Here is a 14,900-nt window from a genome sequence, read left to right as displayed (position 1 = left end):
CTCTACCCCCACCTCACTCCCGTCCCTTTAGTTTTTACAGATAGAGTCTCACACTGTAGCCCAAGCCAGCCCCAGCTCACAGGATTCTCTTGCCTCGATCTCCCAGGTGAACCATCTCACATGGTCTCCAGTTTTTCTCTTGGTCCCCCAACCTGGCTTGGGGTGCTGGCTTCCTTCTCTGGCGAAGATGGGAGGAAAGCCCAAAGGTTAGCCCAAAGCTAACCTCTCAAATGATCTGCAGTGTGAGAAAAAGCAAGCCTCTTTTTCCAGTGTTCTTTACATCCAGTGCAGATAGTTCAAGCCAGAGAAGAATCTAGTCCTTTCAAAGTCAGGAAGAAAAGTGACAACTGGCTTTCAGGAGGCTGCCTGGTTTTGGGTCTGGTCTCCTCTTGAAGTCCTCTGAAGGGAGGTAAGTGGCAGCCGTTAAGCTCAAAGTCAGAACCCCTGTGTTTGTTTAATAGGTGTGTTGGGCATCATATCTCAGGAAGGCCATGGAGAGAGCAAGAGGCACGTGGCTTACCTTGGCTGCCATTCAGGTGAGTGGTGCTGGATCGAAGAAGCCTGGGTCCAGGGATTCACGCATACTTGGTCCCACTGCCTGTGGCTTAGAAAGCTGCACCTGGTTTGGAGTTCTGACCTGGAGGAGGGAAGCTGGACGTTCCAGTTCATCAGCAGGAGGAGGATGTTGTGCGGTATCAGTCCTGGAGTCCCAGATATTTTATCTGAGAACACAGGCACACACACACACACACACACACACACACACACAGGCACACGCGCACACACACAGGCACACACACAACTCATGTGGCTCCTACCCTGTGTTCTCTGGAGTCCAGCAGGACACCACTCATTTCTCAGGCCCCTTCCCAGCCAGGCAAAAGCCATCCAAGGAAGTAGTTGTGCTGGGCTGCAGGGTGGGATTGGGCCCTTACAAAGGGCTTTTGTTTGCTGCAGCTGCTTCTGGGGTCACCAGCAGCCTGCCTGGCAGCCTGCCCACTTTAGGGAAAGTTTGCTATCCCCTAGGCATTGACCTAGCTGGCTCTGTCTCTATAGCTTTAGCCTTATGGGCTAGAGCTCTCTTGTTAAAGACCTGGGGTGAAGGAAGAGAATAAGTCTTTAGTTCTTAGGCAGGGTAGGAAGAGCGAGAGTCAAAAGTAGGGGTTGCTGCTCAGTGTCAGAGTTATGATGGTGAGGATTAAATCATTAATAATAAAAGTCAAGATTTATGTAGAGTCCTCTGGGTGTTTTCCAATCTAAATTTGTTTTGTTTTAATTTTTGAGACAGGGTTTCTCTGTGAAGCCCTGACTATCCTGGAACTCGCTCTGTAGAATAGGCTGGCTTTGCACCGCCTCTGCCTCCCCAGTGCTGGGGTTAAAGGTGTGCGCTACCACATCTAGCCCAGTCTAAATTTTGTACAGTTTTTTTATGCGTATGGGTGTTTTGCCTGCGTGTATGTTCATCACATGCATGTCTGGTGCCTGCGGAAGCCAGAAGTTGTCATTCTTTGAAGCTGAAGCTACAGATGGTTATGAGCACCATGTGGATACTGGGAAACTGAACCTGGGTCCTCTGAAAGTGGTTAAGCCGGAGCTCTTAACGACTGAGCCATCTCTCCGGCCCACTAATCCAAACTTTGAAAAAGTTTCAAGATGTCATTTGGATACTATATATAGTGGGTTTTTTTTTTTGTTGTTGTTGTTGTTTTTTTTTTAAAAAAAGGTGAATAGTTGATTTTTGTTAAGTTTTTTGTTTTGTGTTGTTTCTATTTTAATATGTGTGGTTGTTTTTGGTTAAGTTTTTGTTTTAATGTATGTGGCTGTTGTGCATGCATGTGTTTACCACGTTCATGCAGTGCCTTTGCTATTGGATCTTCTGGAATTGAGGTAAAGATGGTTGTTAGCTGCCAGTCTTTTGTTGTTGGTATTGTTTTGAAACAGGGTTTCTCTATGTAGCTTTGGAACCTGTCCTAGAACTCACTCTGTAGACCAGGCTGGCCTCGAACTCAGAGATCTTGCTGCCTCTGCCTCCTGAGTGCTGGGACTAACTACCCGGCATTAGCTGCCAGTTATAAAGCTAGTTATATGTACCAGCATCCTGTTGCCGAACATTCCTGACTCTCTAGATCCTCTTGTGGTTAGTAGAATCCTTAGCACAGCAGCCCTAGGCAGCCGTCATTTTCCTCTCCAACTCTCATGGTCAGAGCCACCCAAGGTTGGCAGGAAAGCAGGCAGGAAACCCTTGGACCACAGCCACCCAGCCCAGTTCCTCCTAAAGTAGCATATCTGACTGCACCTCCAATTGTGGAAGGCTCCCAGGATTCACCCCACAGATCTCTTTTTGGATTAAGCAGCTGGAGTTGATCTCAGTTTTATACTAGGGAGGGGAATATGGTGGTGCAGGATGAACCAGAGCTAAAAGGGAAAACAAGGCTGGTGCTTTGGGGTGAAGAGGAAACATGGAGGTGGCGGGTAAGGATGACACTGCAGATGGGACAGCGAGCCAGCATCAGCAATGCCAGAGGCACCACTGCTGTCCCTACTGCTTGCCTTGATGTGGGTGAGAATACTGCTTTCCTTCCAGCCAGGAGAGACAAGGAAAGTGGGTGGATATGGACAGGCGGCCCCTTCCACTGACTTTGGTCTGCATTTCTAGCCAGCAGGACTAGGCAGTAGAGCAGGCAGCTGGCCTCTAACAAAGGAAGAAATATGGTAATGACATTGAGTCACAGGATGAGTCCTTGCACATATACACCTCCCTGAATTCTCATGACAACCCAGCAGTTAGTACTGCAGGAACATCCCAACTAGAAAATGAGGATACCAAACCCTGAAGGTTAAGAAACCTGCTTAGAGCTGGCGAGATGGCTCAGAGGTTAAGATCACTGGCTGCTCTTCCAGAGGTCCCGAGTTCAGTTCCCAGCAACCACATGGTGGCTCATAACCATCTGTAATAAGATCTGGTGACCTCTTCTGGCCCACAGGGATACATGCAGACAGAATATTGTATATATAATAAAAATAAATAAATCTTAAAAAAAAATAAAGAAAGAAACCTGCTTAGAAGAACACAAGGGAGTTAGGGAACTACAAGGGAGTGGGCTGAGGGCTAGTTCCAGCATCTGCTTCAGAACCTGGTCGTGCTGCCTTTTCTCTGTTGGAACAGTGGCAGGTCCCATGGCCAGCCCTACTACCCACATCTCAGGCTGTCCTAGGTGCCCCCATTGCTTTGTTCCTCTGGCTGCTAGGTGACCCAGGCAAGCATACTCCAAGATGAAAGGCTGGAAGGCAGGGAACCTTCAAAGGCAGAGCAATGGTCAGAGTCTAATGTACTCAGGGCCTCTTATCTTTGACACTTATGTAGGCCAGAATAGCATTTAGTATCTCTAGGGCAGATTTTCCCCTGTACATCCTTAACCTTATATATGTGTATATATGTATATTTTATATACATATGTGTATATACATTGTGTGTGTGTGTTCTTGTTTTGTTTTTTGAGACAGAGCTTGTCTGTGTAGTCTTGGCTATCCTTGAACTTGCTCTGTGATGAAGCTGGCCTTGAATTCATTTGCCTCTGCCTCTCAAGTGCTGAGACTAAAGGCATGTGCCACCATTGCCAGGCATCTTTTTATATTTTTCTAACTTTATTTTTGAGACAGCCTCTCATGAGGTTGCCCAGACAGGCCTTGAACATTTATTCTTTCTGTTCCAACTTCCCAAATAGCTAGAATTACAGACTTAAAGATTTATGCTACAGTGCTGGTGCACACTTAAAGCACTTAGTGCTTTAATCCCAGCACTCAGGAGGCAGAAGCAGGTGGATCTCTGTGAGTTCGAGGCCAGCCTGGTCTACAGAGCTAGTTCCATGACAGCTAGGGCTGTTGCTCAGAGAAACTCTGTCTTGAAAACAAAACATAGATAGAGACAAAAGATCTATGCTGTGAGGTCCAGCTTAGGGAGGGTTCTGGGGAACTAGAGCTCATTACACCCAAGGGCAGCCTGCTGGCAGGGCTTCTGCAGAGAAAGACTCTAAAGTTACCCCTGCACCAAAACTACCAGTTTGCCCACAGATGACTATTGCAGCTTTTATGTAGAGTATGCTATTGATAGGGGGCTTACTACTTTCCAGAACTTGGGGTCGTTCCCTCATAGGTAAAAAACACCAAAAGACAAAGATAAGAGCCGGCATGTCTAGATCCTGATTCTGGTTCTGAGCTTCAGGGGTTTGTTTCTGTTTTTGTTTTTTGTTTTTGAGACAGGGTTTCTCTGTAGTTTTGGAGCCTGTCCTAGAACTTGCTACGTAGATCATGCTGGCCTTGAACTCACAGAGATCCACCTGCCTCTGCCTCCTGAGTGCTGGGATTAAAGGCATGCGCCACCACCCACCTAGGTAGAGGCACTTTTATGCAGGCCTGATGGTATAAGTTTGATCGTTGGATCTCACGAAAAGACAGTAGTGAACTTTTTCAATAGAGTTGTCCTCTGATCTTTACATGCTGCCGTGACATGTGCATGCCTACATATATATACACATACACTAACTAAAGTAAATGAATTAAAAACATGTATGTAAATATATGTATATAAAATATATATGTAACCACAATGTTTAAAAATAAACATGGTGGCACATCCTTTTAATCCAAGCATTTGAGGAAAAAAGGATAAGAAAATCAGGAGTTAAAGATTATTTCCTGGGCTGGAGAGATGGCTCAGAGGTTAAGAGCATTGCCTGCTCTTCCAAAGGTCCTGAGTTCAATTCCCAGCAACCACATGGTGGCTCACAACCATCTGTAATGGGGTCTGGTGCCCTCTTCTGGCCTGCAGCATACACACAGACAGAATATTGTATACATAATAAATAAATATTAAAAAAATTATTTCCTATAATATATACAATATATCAAGTCTGAGGTGACCCTAGGCTACATAAGACTATCTTAAGAAAAAAGGGGGGGGGCTGGAGAGATGGCTCAGAGGGTAAGAGCACTGGTTGCTCTACCAGAGGTCCTGAGTTCAATTCCCAGGAACCACATGGTGGCTCACAACCATCTGTAATGAGATCTGGTGCCCTCTTCCGGCCTGCAGGGATACATGCAGGCAGGAAAAAAAAAAAAAAACCCTGAGAAAACAGATTTGTTATATGTTACATCAAAAATCGATCTCAAAACAGGACCGGAGAGATGATTCAGCAGTTAATACCACTGCTTCTCTTGCAGGGAATCCAGGTTCAGTTTCCAGCACCCACATTGCTGCTCACAACTGTCTGGAGCTCCTCTTCCAGGAGAATCTGATTCCCTCTCCTAGACCTGGGTGCTGAATGCGTGTGGTGCCTATACATACTCCACAGGCAAAATATTCATGCATGTTAAATGAAAAAGCAGAGAGAGAGAACTAGAGAGATAGTTTAGCACTTAAGAGCACTTGTGGCTCTTCAGGAGGACTGGGGCTCAATTTCTGTCACCCTATGTGGTGGTTCACAAACATCTGTAATTCCAGTTCCAGGGGCCCTGACATCTTTTTGGCCTCTATGGACATCAGGCAGGCAAGTGGTATACAGACATATACCCACAGGCAAAGCACCCAATAAAAATTAAAATTAAAAAACAGAAACTGGTCTGAAAGACTCCATACTAAAGCATGTGATTCTGTGTTAATGTGCAGAGAAGGGCCAACAGACATTTTCTACAAAGTTCAAGGCAGTGTATATTTTAGGATACAGAGACTACACAGCTTCTGTTCCACCTACTTAACTCTGGGTAGCATGTACTTCATGGTAGTAGAGTGTGTGCTTAGCATATATGGTGCCCTGGGTTTGAACCTCAGCACAAAAACAAACAAACAAACAAACAAACAAACAACCCACCAAATAAAGTTCCTTAACTCTGCAGTTGTTGCTGGAAGTAACACAGACCACACACATGCCAATGCATGGTGGAGCTGTGTTCCAATAGAACTACAGAAACAGCAGCCCAAGTACTCACCAGGGTATATGTGTTGTTGGAAGAGACCTATATGTCTCTCTAGTGTCCAGAGGGAACGTGGCTTCTTAATGTGGGCGAAGGTGTCACCGCTGAAACTCCGGAAGGAGCTCACTGGGTCTGAAAGGGACATTCAACAGATCTGACTGTTCCTCCATACAGATCTGGTCACTGACCTAGACTTCTCTCCATTTGATGACTTCCTCCTGGCTTCAGCTTCAGTTGACAGGATGGTGAGTGGGGCTGGTTGGAAGAGCTGCTTATGACCCACCCTCGATAGCCTGGGGTCTCCGAGCCCTGACCTCTATGCATGCCCTTGCTGGCCCCAAGTACCTGCTCAGAGCTGCTGTTGTGGTCTGTCCTTCCAATGCTTGACTGCCTGGGGGAAGCAGGCTGGGGCGGTATGTGAAGCTGCAGAGGATTACAGAGCCCTCCCAACACTCACAAGCCACCCTTGTTGTCTCTGACCACACCCTACTCTCCCTGAGTTGATGGGATGTGTGGCTCTCAAGCCTTAGCGGGTAAGATGCCTTGACCTCTAATGTATTGGCCTTGTCTCAGCAGGGAACCTTGCTTGCTGAGACCAGGATTGCTCTGGGCAGGCCTGACTGTATGTAGCAGCAAGGCTCCTAGCATCTGGACCACAAACTGGGTCTTTCTTTCAGATAAAACTCTGGCGGCTGCCAAGCGCTGGAGACACCCTTCCCTCTGCGCCTGGAGTGGTGCTGGGCCCTGAGGAGCTTGCAGTGGAAGCCCTGCAGTTCCATCCCACGTCAGATGGTGTTCTGGTGAGCACAGCTGGCAGGGCTGTGAAGGTCTGGGATGTAGCCAAGCAGCAGCCCCTGACAGGTACGGCCGCTCTGGAGTGGCTGCCCTTCTCTGGCAGCCCCCATCTGGACAGCCCTTGCCTTCTCTGTTGGTGTTTTTAGTAGCGTGGGGGGAAATGTATCAACGATGGGGTACAACTATTGTATTCCAAACCCCAAATTGCAGAAGGAGGTGGGACACAGAAGAGCAAAAGTGAGGGTGACATAGTGGGGGGATGTGTTAGAGTGAGCAGAAGTGAGCGTGGAAGACAAGAGCCAGGCTGAGAAGCAGGAATCTCAGAAGATTGTTAAATAGAGGCATATCCCAATACGGGCAGGCTTAAAGAAGGAAGCCTCTAGATGCATCTGTAGCCTGTGTGGATGGAGCTGCTGTCCTGCCCCTCCAGGCTGCTGACTCTGCTCCGGAGTTGCCCCAGAGCAGGCCTACTCTCCTCTACTTCCTTGGTACCCTCATCACCTGGTACCTGACCTTGGCTGTTTCCCTGCAGAGCTGGAGGCCCACAAGGACCTGGTGCAGAGTGCTGTTTGGAGCCGGGATGGAGCCCTTGTAGGCACAGCATGCAAGGTGAGCAGGCGGCAAGCAGCCTGAAAACTTAGCATGGGGCTAGTATGGTCAGGAAGTTCTCATCTCTGAAAGGGATGTGGTGTTTTGAACTGATCGAATTGGTAATAGGAATTTGACTTTGGCCAGTGGCTGAGTTTGAAAACGTGAGAAGAGTTCACTCCACGGGCAGGGCGGGAATGCGAGTGAGCGTGTATCTATGGGACATCTGGAGACATCGCTAAGCCTTCAGGAGGAAGTGCGGGTGTTGTTGCAGTGGCAGCGGGCAGGCAGGAAAGTTATAGACAGCAGGGCGGGCGGTGACCTGTGGATGAGCAGAGTTTGCATTGGACACACTACTGTGGCTTCCATGTGGACAGAACACAGCTCAGGTGGGCAGTGTCTGGACTTAGTTTGGGGACTGCCACCAGGGAATGAGTAAGAGGACTGTACTTGTTCCGGGTAGTAGAGATAGAGGCCATAGAGCGTTTGGTGGTGGATCGGATATGAAGGGTGAGGACTCTGAGTTTGGATCTTAGATACAAGAGGGGAGCCCCATACTGAGGTGAGTTGGGGAGTACCTTGTGTGAATGATCTAGACAGTACTGCTACCATGGTGGTAGGAGGTGTATTGAGCTGGGGTACTTGAAGGCATCCCAGCTTGTCAGGACCTCGTGGAATCCTGAGCAGAAGAGAGCAGAGGATGGAAAGGAAGGTGCAGTTTGTGCCCAGCGTCGGGGGTACTCTGGGAAGGGAAGAGTCATAAGCCTGCATGGAGAAGGTAAGGGGAGTGGGGCCTGGGATCTGAGCTGGAGGATTCACCAGGTAGCTGTGCACCAGCGTACAGGAAACTTGGAGTTGTGGCATTGGGATATGGGACATTTTTGATGGTATCAGGGCCTGAAGAGACTTAGGAAAGATGGCAACCAGGAATGATAGTACATGGCTGCAGTCTTAACACTAAGAAGGTAGAGGCCAGAAGATGAGGAATTAAAAGCCAACTTGGACCGTGTTGTGAGTTTGAAGCCAGTCTGAATTATATAAAATCCTATCTCAGAAAATAACAAAAGGAATGGGGGTAATGGAACCAGAGAGGGGAGTAGAGAATCCAGGAATGGGGACCAATGAAAGCTTTAAGCCCCGAGTACTCCCAGGCCCGTGAACTACACACTTGAAGAGTCCTAATTTCCTATGTTCTCACCTTCAGTTTGCCATCCTGTGGAAGGCACACGTCTAAGTCTTATCGAGTATCCTTTCTGGTACTGTTCCTTACTCAGTAGGTCCCAGGCACTGTCTTGAGCTCTGGAGATTGAAAATAGGACCCCGACACTCTCTGATTGGTTTCTATTCGGGTTTGGCACTAGAGGATGGGAGACACTTCCCAGAACGTAAACTTGGCCTTCATTCTAGAAAATGGGTACCCAGTCAGGAAACCATCCCTGAGAGTACATCACCTGAGTCAAGGCCAGCCTCTCCTTCCTTTGAGAAGCCTTGTGCCCCTCCCTCACTGATGTGATGGTCCAGCCCTTCTTTTTCCATGCTCTGAACCCCCGTTTGCCACCAGAATTGGCCAGGAAAGACAAAGAATGATAGCCCAGTAAGGGGTGGCACTGTGGCTGACTCAGTGTGGACACTTCCTGGCCTGCTGCTGTCTCATAAGGCAGTTAGGAGAAGGCCACGCCCAGGGGACTCAGGCTAGTTCACCCTGGGGAGACATTTCCCCTCTAGTTCCAGAGCCCAAAACAGCCAGGACAAGAAGTATGTGTTTCCCAAGTGGTTGGCACAATAAAGTTATGAGCTTGTAAAGGGACCCCGCCGCTTTCCCTCCTTTCCAGACCTAGGTGTGCCACCTGTGGAGATGCGCCATCTCTTCCAGGCCGATACCTGTCTGCACATGCTAAGGACTAGTGGGTACCTTGATTATGGCCAGAGCTCCTGCAGAATGTATACCCACTTCTGCCTTCCTTTGTTGGAAAGGTGTCTTGAAATCCCAGGTGGTACTACTAGCCCTACTAATACAGTACTGGGAGCAAAAGGCTACCCCTTATGACCACAGGCTAGCTGGAGGTGCCCAGCGTGTTGTTGGAGTGGAAGGCGAGCTCACAGCATAAGAGAGTCGGAGCCCCTCTTTGCCAGAGTCTGTGGAACAGGCTCTAGCTTTGTGCAGTTGCTGTTTGTGCTGCCTGACTGGGCCTATACGGCATGCCACTCCCATCAGAGGTGCCTAGTTTCTCCGTCCTGTCTTCTGCTGCTAGCATGGGCAGCTCTGCTTCTCAGAGCACCCAAACTAACCCTGACCTCTAATGACTGAGAAAAGAGATCAGAGGCCACTAGAGGGCGAACGGTCATCACAGATGGTGGGCTTGGCCTGCTATGAGCTCCCTGCAGCCTAGTTAGGCCCCTTGGCCTGGCCTAGAATAGCCTCAAGGCTAGCCCAGTCTGAACCTGATTTACATCCAGCCTTCAAAGAATGCTCAGTCTCCTCTGTGGAGCTTGTTACATACCGAGAACAATGTTGCACCTCCAACCTCAGTGCCCTCCTTATGGGAGACACCTCTATCACCCATGGGGCTCAGTCTTCTCGGGTCACTAGCTGGTCAGTGGTAAGGTTAGCATTTTGAGTGGAGGCCTCCAGATTTCCTCAACAGCTCTAGCCCTGCCGAGTGAGAAGTGAGTTCTCTAGCCTTTCATCATGGATGACTCTCCAGCTCTCCTGTAGGTCTCTTGCTTCTCTCTTTTTTCCTGTTCTTTTTGTTGTTGTTATTTTGTTTTGTTTTGTTTTGTTTTTTTGAGACATGGTTTCTCTGTGTATCCCTGGCTGTCCTGGAACTCCCTCTGTAAACCAGTCTGGCCTCTGCTTCCCGAGTGCTGGTATTAAAGGTGTGCGCCACCACCGCCCGACGTTACTGTGTTTGCTCCTACTGTGCCTGTGTCTGCTCTTATGTCACGTGGCCCTAGGAGCCCTAACCGGTGGGCAGTTCTGCTCAGGATCTGAGCCATGGACTGTGCCTGGTACAAAGTAAAGTGTAGCTGGGAAAGTTTTCCAGAACTCTGGGCTGCTCTGTTTTTGCCCATTGCCCTCCACTCCCTCTGTCTGCTTCATTCTCTGACCTTCCCCTTCACATCACATACCACCAAGCTCCTGTCTCGGCATCTTGCTTGGGATTTTCCACCTTGTCTTGTGGTTGTCTTTGAGGTTCAGCTCAGGTTTCTTCCAGGCGTTCCTGTGACAACTCTGGCTAGAGATTGCAGCCCTTAGCTGTGAACTCCCTCCTCACTAGGGCTTGGCTGTGCATTGTTTCATCCGAAGCGCCCAGACTCAGGCTATGCACAGAGCAAGCATTAAGTTTTTCTTTTTGTTTGTTTGTATATGGTGTTTTGTCTGTATGTTTAACTTTGTACCATGTAGGTACCTGGTGCCCTTGGGTCCTTGGAACTGGAGTTTCAGACAGTTGTAAGCTGATATGTGGGTGCTGGGAATTGAACGTGGGTCCTCTAAAAGAACATCAGTGCTCTTAACTGCTGAGCCGTCTCTCCAGCCCCGCCTCTGTTTCTGAATGCTGGTGTCATAGGCACAAGTCGCCCTTCTAGGCACAGTTTTATTTTCATTTATTTATTTATTTTTAATATTTATTTAACTTTATTTTACATGCATTTGGTGTGAAGGTGTTAGGTTCTCTGGAACCGGAGTTACAGACAGTTGTGAACTGCCATGTGTGCGCTGGGGATTGAATTTGAGTCTTCTGAGAGAACAGCCAGTGCTCTTAACTGCTGAACCATCTCTCGAGCCCCAAGTTTTATTTTTATTTAACAGACTATTTTAGAAATGTTTTATAGGAAAAATGTATCAGCTAATAAAGAGATTTCCCGCCAGATGGTGGTGGCTCACGCTTCTAATCCCAGCACTCAGGAGGCAGAGGCAAGCGGATCTCTGTGAGTTTGAGGTCAGCCTGGTCTACAAGAGCTAGTTCTGGGACAGGCTCCAAAGCTACAGAGAAACTCTGTCTTGGAAAACAAAACAAAAAGAACCAGAACAACAAAAAAAGGAAATTTCCCATATTTTCCCTCTATATCCATTTCCTTTATTATTTTGTTGTTGTTGTGTTTAAGATTTTTTTTTTTTTTTTTTTGGATTTTTGAGACAAGGTTTCTCTGTAGTTTTTGGTGCCTGTCCTGGAACTAGCCCTTGTAGACCAGGCTGGCCTCAAACTCACAGAGATCTGCCTGCCTCTGCCTCTCGAGTGCTGGGATTAAAGGTGTGTGCCACCATCACCCGGCAAGATGTTTGTTTTGAGATGGGGTCTTAGTATGTAGCTATATAAACCTGGCTATATAGACCAGGTTGACCTCATAGAAATTTGCCTGTCTCTGCCTCCTTAGTGCTGGAATTAAAGGCAAATGTCACCATGCTCAGACCTATTATTATATTTTTCAGTCTGTATAACCCAGGCTGACCCTGAATTTAGAAACCTACTGCCCCCGCCTCCCAAGTGCTAAGATTCCAGTCATATCCAGCACCTGCTTCTCCTCACTACCTCTTCCATTGGTGGGATACATTGTTGCAATTATACAGATGTTGATAATTATTAGAAACTAAAGGCTAGCCCAGCGTGGTGGTGCACACCTTTAATCCCAGCACTCTGGAGGCAGAGGCAGGCAGATCTCTGTGAGTTCTAGGCCAGCTTGGTCCCTTGGTCTCCAGAGAGAGTTCTAGGACAGCCAGAACACAGAGAAACCCTGTCTCAAAAAAAAAAAAAAAAAAAAAAAAGAAAGAAAGAAAGAAAGAAAAGAAAAGAAAAAAGAAAAAAAAGGAAACTAAAGGCTAATTTTCATTAGAGTGTTTGCCAAAATGCATACATGTCGGGGAGGGTTGTGTGTGTCCATGTAGACCAAATCTTTCTCTGTTGCTTTCTACGTTTACTTTCCAGTAAATATTCATTCTTTTTTAGGACAAGCAGCTACGGATCTTTGACCCCAGAGCAAGAACCAAGGCCTCTCAGGTAAGTTCTGTGTCCAGTGCTGGTGTGTAAAAAGCCCTCCCTAGGATGAGGAGTGCACAGTTCCAGCACATGGAGGACCTGGTGGTGATAGCAGCTGATGCGGCTGGGAACTCTTTCTGAGACCTCATCTCTGAATCCTGGGCAGCACCTAGCTTTGCTCACAGGGTGGGATGCAGCCAGGCTACCCACAGGCTGTCAGTGGAGGCATGCCCCAACTTCAGGAACGTCATGTGAGATTTCAACTTCCTTCCCTCCTGTGAGCCCTGCTGTCTTTACTTGGCATGGTCAGCAGAGAACAGCTACTGAGGAATCGGAAAGAATCCTCATCCCAATTTCTGTGTCCACAGGATGGACTGGCTTCCTATTCCTGAAAGACCTGGGGACTGTAGGTCTCTTGTCATCTGTGTACTGGGTGCCTATAGCCCATGCAGTCATGATCTCCAAATGAGGCAGCAGGCCTCGGGCCTCTGGAGAGTCATTCATTTCTCTAGCAGAGACCCTATAGGCAGCAGTCGGTTAGCCATACAGATGGCCCTGTCCTCAGTGATTGTTAAGGGCTTCTCTTCCCTGGAGGGCTTAGTGTTTGTCCTGAGAAACTAGCTTTCAAATGAGGACTCACTTTTACAATGGCCATAAGCAGAAGGCCAGAGCTGGGAAGAGTTTGTTCTAGAAGTCATTTGAGAGGATGGAAGGGGGAGACAAGAGCTTGTTCTGGAGGGGGGGGGGCACGACAGTCTGTCTACACAAAAGGTCTGTCCCCTGGGCTTCCCACAGCCCAGGGGAATGCGATCGGTGAATTTCTATTTCTATTTCTTCCTCTCTCTCTTTCTCAAGATTTTTAATTTCTCTTTTGGTGTTTTGTTGTTGTTGTTGTTTGTTGTTTTTGTTGTTTTTTTTTTGAGACAGGGTTTTTCTGTAGCTTTGGAGCCTGTCCTGGAACTAGCTCTTGTAGACCAGGCTAGCCTCGAACTCACAGAGATCCACCTGTCTCTACCTCCTGAGTACTGGGATTAAAGGCATGTACCACCACCACTTGGCTTCTCAAGATTTATTTAATAGTTTTTGTATATATATGCATGTGTGAGAGACAGGCTACATGCACACACATATATATGGGTGCCCACTGAAGACAGAATAGGAGATTGGAGACCTGGAGCTGGAGTTGGATGTAGCTGTGAACCACCTGATGTAGGAGCCAGGTGCTTAACTCAGGTTCTTGGGAAGAGCAAGAAGCACTCTTAACTGCTGAGCCATCTCTCCTGACACCCCCACCCCTTCTCTATCTGTCTCCCACTCTCTCTCTCTTGACAACAGAGTCTCACTATGTTGCTCTGATTGACATTTTATGTAGACTAAGCTAATCTTGAATTTACAGATACAGAATTCCACCTGCTTCTGCCTCTTGAGTGCTGGGATTAAAGGTGTGAACTACCATACTTGGTATTTTGTATCTGTACTTTGGTTTTTGTTTGTTTGTTTGTTTGTTTTGTTTTGTTTTTCAAGACAGGGTTTCTATATAACAACTCTGAGTGTCCTGGAACTCCCTTTGTAGACCAGGCTGGCCTTAAACTCACAGAGATCTGCCTGCCTCTGCATCCTGAGTGCTGGGATTAAAGGTGTATGCCACCACCACCTGGATCTCTTTTCTTTTTTAAGAAGATTTATTTTTATTGTTCTTTTAAAAATATTTATTTATTTTATATGTATGGTTATTTTGCTTGCACGTATGTGTACCCCTCATGCATGCAGTGCCCATAGAAGCCAGGAGAGGGCAGTGGGTTCCCTTGGAACAGAGGTTACAAATAGTTGTAATCTGTCATATGGGTAAAAACTCCAGTCCTCAGCAAGAACAGCTAGTGTGCTTAACCACTGAGCCATCTCTCCAGCCCCAACATTTATTATTTTGAATCGTGTGTCTGGGTAAGGGTTATGTGAGTACAGGTGCTACAGAGGTCAGACACATCGGATCCCCTGGAGCTAGAGTTACAGATAGTTGTAAGGTGCCTAACATGGGTGCTAGGAACAAAAGTTGAGTCTTTGCAAGAGCATAATACAAATTTTTGTTTTGTTTTATTTTGAGACAGGGTTTCTCTGTGTAGCACTGGCTGTCCTAGAACTTGTTCTATAGATCTTGAACTCAAGAGATCCTCTTGCCTTTGCCTCCCAAGTTCTGGGATTGTATCATGAACATTGAACCATCTCTCTAGCCCCAGTATTTCTTTATTTCTTTCTTCCTTTCCTTTTTTTTCTTTTTTTTAGATTTAAGGGGCTGGAGTGATTGATGACTCAAGTTAAGAGCACTGGCTGGGGGGCTGGAGAGATGGCTCAGTGGTTAAGAGCATTGCCTGCTCTTCCAAAGGTCTTGAGTTCAATTCCCAGCAACCATATGGTGGCTCACAACCATCTGTAATGAGATCTGGTGCCCTCTCTGGCCTGCAGGCACACATGTAGGCAGATATTGAATGCATAATAAATGAATAAATACTTAAAAAAAAAAGAGCACTGGCTGCTCTTCTTGGGGTTCTGAGTTCAGTTCCAAGCAACCACATG

General features: G+C 47.3%; 1 protein-coding gene across 2 annotated transcripts in view; it reads left to right on the top strand.

The window, feature by feature from the left end:
• Positions 1-14,900, top strand: part of Coro7 (coronin 7) — a 53,002-nt gene that overhangs the window by 3,721 nt on the left and 34,381 nt on the right. For both annotated transcript variants that reach the window (XM_085694643.2, XM_085694644.2), the window contains exons 3-7: positions 462-536; positions 6,145-6,215; positions 6,648-6,831; positions 7,298-7,374; positions 12,300-12,350. In XM_085694643.2, coding sequence (XP_085550769.2) covers positions 462-536; positions 6,145-6,215; positions 6,648-6,831; positions 7,298-7,374; positions 12,300-12,350 — 458 coding nt within the window. The remainder of the gene's footprint in view (positions 1-461; positions 537-6,144; positions 6,216-6,647; positions 6,832-7,297; positions 7,375-12,299; positions 12,351-14,900) is intronic.

Source organism: Myodes glareolus, chromosome 9 (assembly GCF_982192425.1).
Source record: "Myodes glareolus chromosome 9, mMyoGla1.1, whole genome shotgun sequence".
In the NCBI taxonomy this organism is placed as follows: domain Eukaryota; kingdom Metazoa; phylum Chordata; class Mammalia; order Rodentia; family Cricetidae; genus Myodes; species Myodes glareolus.
This window is presented reverse-complemented; position numbering and strand designations above follow the sequence as displayed.